This window comes from Hypomesus transpacificus, chromosome 12 (assembly GCF_021917145.1).
Source record: "Hypomesus transpacificus isolate Combined female chromosome 12, fHypTra1, whole genome shotgun sequence".
Lineage (NCBI taxonomy): Eukaryota > Metazoa > Chordata > Actinopteri > Osmeriformes > Osmeridae > Hypomesus > Hypomesus transpacificus.
The window spans coordinates 75,916-84,385 of record NC_061071.1 but is presented as its reverse complement, the minus strand read 5'-3'; the positions used below and the strand labels follow the sequence as shown (position 1 = coordinate 84,385).

At 47.3% G+C, this 8,470-nt stretch overlaps 1 protein-coding gene across 1 annotated transcript; it reads left to right on the top strand.

Moving 5' to 3' along the window:
• Positions 1-1,573: 1,573 nt before the first annotated feature.
• Positions 1,574-7,980, top strand: ptger2a (prostaglandin E receptor 2a (subtype EP2)). Its single transcript, XM_047031253.1, has 2 exons — positions 1,574-2,806; positions 5,178-7,980. The coding sequence occupies exons 1-2, from the start codon at positions 1,997-1,999 to the stop codon at positions 5,466-5,468; spliced, it is 1,101 nt and encodes a 366-aa protein (XP_046887209.1). The 5' UTR covers positions 1,574-1,996; the 3' UTR covers positions 5,469-7,980.
• The last annotated feature ends 490 nt before the right edge of the window (positions 7,981-8,470 follow it).

The following is an 8,470-nucleotide window of genomic DNA, read 5'->3' as shown; positions in this document are numbered from 1 at the left end:
TCAGTGGCAATTGGGAAATATCAAACTGACTCGCTATCGCTCGGTCGATACGTTCCAGCCTCAGTTTGATATTTCCCGGCATGACCGAACGGTCGAGGTTAGTAAGTAGTTTTTTATATATGGCAATTTTAGATTCTTTTCATTTTGTAAACGAAAATAAATGGTACCTTTAGGCTAATTGTAGCTAGCTCTTAAGTCTTCTCACGGTGTGTTTCATGTGTTGCCAAGCAACTCATTACTTTTGATAGAAAGCGGACAACATGGCTCATCCTCACTTTCGATGACAAAGCTTTTCAGCATCATCTGGATAGTAAAACTCAGCAGCTGACTCGTCGATATCGCTCATTTTGAAGCTGACGTCAGAGGGCAATACGGATCCGTATTGACCAGCGAGGAGGGCAACACGCTGGGGTGACTACCCGTTATCCAATCAAAACGCTCGTACCGTCGTTGCCATATAATAATAATTTTAAAAAAATTGTCCCATAAAGGTCCTTCAAAAAGCCTCAGAATGCCCCATGTTTACCTCAAAATTTCAAAAGCTCCACACCGCCCCATATTCAAATGTCATAATGATGATGTTTTTGCTCCTTAAGACTCAATAAGAGAAAATGGCCATATTTAAATAGTGTAATTTAAAAAAATTCCGGGGGAGCATGCCCCCGAACCCGCCTAGAAGTTCTGACTCATGACCTCTGTATTTTTTGGGGCCTGCGTACGGCTCTGATCGTACATCATGTCCTTTTTCAGATAGCAGTGCTAAAATCGAAATATGTGCACGACTTTATCTCCATAGCCTACTGCGCTTGTGCATCCTACATCGGCACTGCTAATCTGAGACGGGAACCGGCTGCCTAGCCAGAGGAAGGACGGAGATGATGAAGATCAACCAGGGATGGAGATACAGCTGTTAGGCTTAGTGGTGTCTTAGGACAGGGCCAAGGAGGCATGTCCCAGTTGTAACTGAGTAGAGGGATATAGCTCCTATAGGAGCGGAGAAGAGAGGGGATGTGGGGGGGGGGGGGGGGGGGGGGGGGGGGGGGGGGGGGGGGGGGCAAGGGGGGGGGGGCACTTACTCAAAAATGAAATATGAGGAACAAAGGGAGTGGAGAATGGACAGGAAAGAGGCCCACAAAGGGGAGTATGTCCACTTGGGTATTTTAAAGAGTTATATAGCCTACATAGTTTTCTTCGTTCGGGTCTTCGTTCTTTATGTTCAATGCTGCCACATGCGTGGACGCGCTCCGTGGTTTATAAAGCAGTTTAGGACTTTAGGTTTTGAACAATTGTGGTCAGATCACATTTTAGATGAAGCAACAAGTTGACAGAACCATTTAAACTCCCCTACTCCCCTGTTGATCAATAGGCTACTTCCTGAACAAGACGCACGCAAGTAGCTACCGTAACAATTTGATATTTTAGGGGATCATGCTCGTATTCCCTGAGCACCTTCAGAATAACTCCTGGGCTGTGTCTCAATAATCAAACTACTTCAGAGAACAAGGTTGTCTTCAAGCTCAGAGGGTGTGTCAATTGTCACCGACGTCACTGCATCACTCGGTTAGGAGAACTCACACCCGGAGAGGAACCAGTAGCTCGTTAGCGCGGCTTGTTCAGCAACCGAAGGAACGAACGCACGTTGTGAGTAACACAGCTCCGTAAGAAGAATGAAAGTATGGAAGACATGAACAGATGTGAACGAGAACAAGTCAATCTTCTTGGACTCACTTAAGAAGAGAAAACCTATGACTAAATTACGTTTTCACGAGGCAATAACCTTTGGCAAGCCATGCGGCCAATTCAAGTAGAGACAGAAGATGCACGCTCTACCAAAGGTATTTGGCTCTCGTAGATCCAGGGTTTCATGCTGATTTGTTTTGTGTAATAGTTACCTGGAAAACAACGTGTTGGATATAATACAAGTGATAAGCAGCTGCCTACTTTATTACTGTGCCAACATCTTAAGGACTGAAGACGCAAAACTATTCCCATCACCATGGATAACGTAAACGACTACGAAAGGTGCCATCACATATCCCACATCGAGAAAGGGAGCCCGCTCACCAGTGCGCTGATGTTCTCTGCCGGTGTGGTCGGTAACGTGGCCGCACTGTTCGTGCTCGAGATGCGCCGAAGGAAGAACCCGAGCCGACAGAGAAGGTCACTGTTCCATGTGCTGGTGACCTCTCTGGTAGTAACGGATCTGGCGGGCACCTGTTTCATAAGCCCCATTGTGCAGGCGTCCTATTCCTTTAACACCACATTGATTGGAATGAGTGATACGCAAGCGGTGTGTAAATACTTTGGCTTCAGCATGACTTTCTTCAGTTTAGCCACATTGTCTATTCTCTTCGCTATGGCGCTCGAGCGATGTCTAGCCATCGGATATCCGTACCTATATGGGAGGCACATAACGAAGCGGTGTGGATACATAACTATTCCATTCATCTTCTTACTTTGTACTTTGTTCTGTCTGATGCCGTTCGCTGGATTTGGGGAGTATGTGCAGTATTGCCCGGGAACGTGGTGTTTCATTGACATGAACCCCGGTGGGCCAGCAGACAGAGTTTACCCAAACCTTTACGCATCTGTGTTGCTGCTACTGGTTTTATCCATAGCGGCTTGCAATTTGTTTGTGGTTTATCAGTTGGTGCTCATGTACCGTAGGCGTAGGGTAAACTCTGGTTCTGTGACTACGCGGACTAAAAAGGACCGGAGAGCCGTCTCCATGGCGGAGGAAGTGGAGCATCTTATTCTGCTGGTGTTCATGACAGTGATATTTGTCATTTGCACCCTTCCCCTGGTGGTAAGATAAAGTCACATTTCAACTGATTACAAGACACACACGCACGTGTCAATTCTGTCACTATGACGTTTATTCAGGTTGCCAATGGAAGACAAAAACTGGAAAAGGTAGACCACTTTTGGATGTAATGTTTAACGTACAGTTTCTGTTAAGTGACGACACATTCGAGTCTTTTTCTGAGCAAGTCTGAGTTTCAACAGATCAACTTTAAGCCAAGCAAGTCAGTTATGCATATGGTACATATACCCCAACAGGCATTGATTTTGAGGAGGATCATCAACTTGTATTGTCAGTAGCGACCTTGTTGGATGATTTAGCATGGTCCAGTAAATGTGTAGCCATGTACTGTATATAAATCCAAACATCCCTATGTTTCACCTGCATGGAACTGAAATGGTCTCAGACTGGAATCTTATGGCCGATTACAGTCTTTCTTCACAAATACTTAAATACGGTACCGAAACTGTCTCTCACTTCGAAAAGCCGTTAGCCACATTATCCATCTTATTAAACGGAGCACTGCTGCATGATGCTTATTATTGAAACTTTTTAAAGGGCATACGTCCAGCAAGATTTCCGCTGATGGATCTCGATGGTAATTCTCAGAGGTGGGCTCATGGAAAAAACAAGGATTCAATCAGTTTCCCTCTCACCCACCCCCCATGTAACTGATTACGTATAGGAGGCGTTAATTGATTATGGGTCAGTGACACATAGATGGCTTGAAGGATGATCTTATTAGCAGGACTTATCAGCTGGTTAGCATGCATCTTCCCCCGCGGGGGAAAGAGAGGGGGGAGAGAGATCTTCAGAAACACCCAAGGCCCACGCACTTCTGTCCCATGATGGCGCCGTACGTCACGGCCCTGTACGGCGCTAGCTGAGCCTTATCTGAGCAAACACACGGCGTCACATGAAAGCCCTGAACATCTCTCAAACAGGGTCATCTCTCATCTCTCCCATCCCTTAACACCAACCGACCTTAATGTAAATTACGCATGTTAGAGGGAGTTTATCTCTAGAACGAGTTCCACGCAGGTTTCGAGTTAGGATTTGGTACAAAGCCAGAACCTGGTGGATCAGAGGGTAATAGAATGGCCTGTAGATGAAACAGGATCCTTGCCCAAGGGCCCCCCCAGCCTTCAGCCCCCCCGGCCTCCAGCCCCCCCAGCCTTTCCCTCTTCATTCCCACACTCGCCACTGATAGCATGAATAATTTAGAACCGCTTCTCGGCGTTTAACGAGAGCACTGACATCTGCATGTCTGCCTCCGCTCTGCCCAGGAGAGCCCTCACATCAGCCCTCTCATCCAGCTGGAGTCCGCTTCACGTCTGGGCCACAGACACGTCTCAGCATAATTACACACATACTTTCAGAGGATATCTGAAGATGAGGTGGACCTGCTCGGCACTGTGTCCAGACCCTCCACTCACAAACACAAACGCCTCTTACAAAGACACGGTGAGGGAGACGCAGAGAACCCGGCGATGCCATTTACCTTGAAATGTAGGCACACTGGAGTGTCCTTCAGGATGCGGAGAGCCGCTCGCTGCTTTTGCATTTAGATAGAACGTCACCGAACAAACAGAACACCGCTGAGAACCGAGCTCATTCTGGAAAAACCAGTCCTGTTGTTTTACTAGATTCGTTGGTGCCAGTGCACCGTGCACATTCTGAACTAGGGTACATCGGACCTTTTGGAATCTCTCTTTAAAAAGAGTGTTGCTAAGTGACTGATGTACACACAGAGTGTTGGTATAATGACGGTGATGTCAAAAAATTGGTCTAAAACAGCAGGAAGTGTGTTTACCGTAGCTAGCACCCCTGAGTGGCGCTGTGAAACCCAGACCTTCCGCTGCGTTGAGCAGAGTGTGTGCACATGTGGGAGATCTCAGAACGACATGGTAGATTTATATAAACCATTAAAATAGTCAAATTTTCCCATCATTACTGAGCAGGGTTGCAAGACGGTGTTGCCATGTAATGCTAGAAGATGAGATTACCATCAGTCCTAAGTATTCTAGTAAGAAACTGACTGTTGGAAATGTTGACAACAAAAAAAATAACTTTAAATTCACTTCCTCTCCTCCTAAGTTCTGTTATGACTAGGTTCAGTGTTAAGTACTGAGTAAAGCAAAGGCCAAGTGAAGTTCTCGCGTCCAACAGACTCACATGATCGTGTCGTTTTCAGGCCATCACAGTCAATCATTGTTACGACACAAGCCCAGTATCGTGTTACAGAACAGCCACATTTCTTAAGCTTGTCAGTGTCAATGTCTGTGAAGAGGGACATTCATACTGTATGCATAGTAGTAGGATCTATGTATATGAAAAACTGACTTAATGTTTCCCTCCCTCCCTGGTTCCTCAGATCCGAGTGTACATCAACTCCACGAGCCCCACGAAGGAGAGCCACCCCACAGACCGCATTGCTCTCCTCCTCCTCTCCGTCAACTCCATCATCGACCCCTGGGTCTTCATCTTCCTCAGCCCGTCCGTACTGCACTTCTGCTGGGGACACCTGTGCATGGGGCACCCCCTGCGATCACGGAGCTCCCTCTTCAAGGCCTCGCTGAGCAAGGAAGGGCAGCTGGAACTGTGTCACCCCAGTGCCTCTGCAAAGTTCAGCCAACCCAAGAACCCCCCCATGCAGATGGTCTGACCATCCTTGGACCCCCCCCCCCCCCAAGCTCCCTGCAGATGGTATGACCTTCACTGAGAGGTGCCTGGGGGAGCAGCCCAACTCTCAGAATGTGTGCTGTGATAGGGGGAGTCATGGGACACAGGCTCTCTGTACTGTCTCTCCTGATGCTGGTTTTAGAAACAAGCTTCTTGAGCCTCTTCCCGGGACTCAATCGCAAAGGGACCTTTGAGTGACTGTTCGACAGGAACCAGGGTCCCTGTCTTGGTCAAGTCTAAGTCCTTTCAACAAAGACTCTTAAGACTGTCTGTTATCTTATCTGATTAAAGGATTCACTGCAGAGAGAGAAACTTAGATTTAAAACTCCCAAGTGAGTCCATAGTGTGCCAGAAGCCTGTTTATTTTGGGTCATGGTTTTGCAAGCCGGGGGTCTCCATGGGAAGTTACCACCGGTTCTTTAAAAGGATTGGCCCGTCACGCTATTGTATCCTCATGCGGTCTGGCGGATGGCCTACCAGAGTTGTATCAGATCACTATCAGGGCTTCCCGCAGAAACTGTGTTAGTTAAGGTGGTAGGGTGGAGTTTGCCGGCAGAGCGACATATATATATATATATATTATATTTTTTGAAGACGTAGTTAAGGCGGCAGGCGTGTGTTGCTTAGGCGGCCACCTTAACTGAAAAGTGCTGAAGGAAACCCTGACTATAGAGATTCAGTGGTTGCTACCACACACCTTAGCCCTCCCGCCCCTAGCAGCTGTTTGGTTGACCTTTACCCTTTCACCCCAACTCGACTCACCTTAGAGGTCATGGGTCAAGAAGGATTCCATTCTTAATCAGTCATACTTTTAGAGTCGCTTGTGTCAGGAGGGAGAGGGGTGACAACCGCTACCTTCGAAACGGACGCAACACGATGAAGCACTCGCCATCTGAGAAATGAACGCGGCGTCGCATCAAACGATGTTACGCTGTGAGGAAGCCTTTACGGAGATCTGCTTTGTCCGTTTTCACAGGGTCGGTGTATTTCAAGCACAGCAAAGGTATTTATTCAAAGTATAGCAGTTAGTGTTGATGATGCTCCTGAATGTATCAAAGGTGCTCATGAATGTTCAGGTTGTAAATATAGTACTTCATGTGGATGCTAAAGTTGTTGAAGTCTTATGAGAGTGTGTGTGTGTGTGTGTGCAGTGTGCTGCACAGAAACAATAATACTACTTGTGTCTGTTATGTAGAGCACTTGTACATTGTGTACCTGTGTTATCCTGTACTGTGGAAGAGTGTGCACTGAGCTATAAAACAAGATTTCTTATGTTATGTGTATAGTAGGTGTGTCAAAGCTCATGTAAATATGTGTCCTGAGTCAGCTTCTATCCACCAAATATGATCTGGACTCTTCCCTTAATGTCAATACTTCCATTGCAGATCGTGTCCAGACTTTTAAAGGATGTTAGAACCCATCCGCCCTAACGCTATCGTTCTGTACATGAAAAAAAATGGCACCTCCATGTGACCTTCATAACTAACCCTTCCCGGCCAAAGTCGACTCTGTGGTCCCTTAGGGGGATCATATCCCCCTGATCTAATACAGATACCTTCAAATGGATCGCCACTCATCAACAGAACATTTATGAACGCATTAATTGCATTGCTTTTCGGATACTCAGGCAAAGTTTCAGCAATTTCCTCTGCAAATCTGATTAATTATGTTGACTCAACACGTTGATTCATGAAGGTGATTAGTCTAAATTGGGGGTGAGGAAGGGGAGGGGGGGGTTACTGTTTGTGGGCTTGTTGGGGGGGGGGGTGTCTGTTGTGTAACATGGCAAATGCCAAGTACAGTCTTGTTTTGACAGGGCCTCAGCCCAGCCAGGGGAGGAAGTGCTTGTCTTTATGTGATCAGCCCCCTGCAAAGGAGGATGCGAGGCAGAGCGCCGGGTCATCTTCTGGGAGGGGTCAAAGGGCGCGCAAACAATGGTGTTGTCGTGGAAACAGTCTTGTGTGTCTACCGTCTGACAGAAAATGTAATGTTATGTTAGCCCTGCACGTTTTTGGGGAAGATTCCACAGTTCAAATGGAAAACCACATGGTATCCATCTCCCTGTGCTGCTAAGGATGGAGATTTCCCTAAGCTCTCTCATGTCTCCAATGTGTACTTTTAAAGATAAACCTTTTGTTGTCAAAGAAGAACTGTTTTGCTATGCTGGTCGTTGACAGTTTGTTCCTGTGATGTCAGTGCCCGATCTGTAATGACTACCTCCCTACTTTTTCCTCCCTCTCCCTTCTCTCATCAATTTTTCTATTCCCTCTATCCACCTCAGATAAAACTTGCCATCATTTCAAAGAACCGTCTGCTCACAGCCTCAGACGTAATGTGAAACTTAGTAGGGAATGAGATTTTGTTTTGAGTTATGACCACGGTCAGACGCTTAACACGGAGACCGATTCAAGCAGGCACCACCACTCCCTCTCTCTCCCCTCTCTCCCCTCTCATCCCTCTCCCCTCTCATCCCTCTCCCTCTCTCATCCCTCTCATCCCTCTCCCCTCTCATCCCTCTCTCCCCTCTCATCCCTCTCTCATCACTCTCCCTCTCTCATCCCTCTCCCTCTCTCATCCCTCTCCCCTCTCATCCCTCTCTCATCCCTCTCCCCTCTCATCCCCCTCTCATCCCTCTCCCTCTCTCATCCCTCTCCCTCTCTCATCCCTCTCATCCCTCTCTCATCCCTCTCTCATCCCTCTCATCCCTCTCCCCTCTCATCCCTCTCTCCCTCTCTCATCCCTCTCTCCCAATTCATCCCTCTCCCTCTCTCATCCCTCTCCCCTGTCATCTTTCTCCATCTTCCCCTCTGAAAAGGAAATCCAGCGGTATCCAGTGGCAACCTGACCCTGTCAGTGTGACATGTACAAGGTATCTTCCAGACCCTGTTATTTTGCGGGTGCACCATGCCCGCTACTGACAGTTGGATTCGGCTGACTTGTACCATTTGCACTTTGAAAAATATGACATTTGTTGGCTTTGTTAAA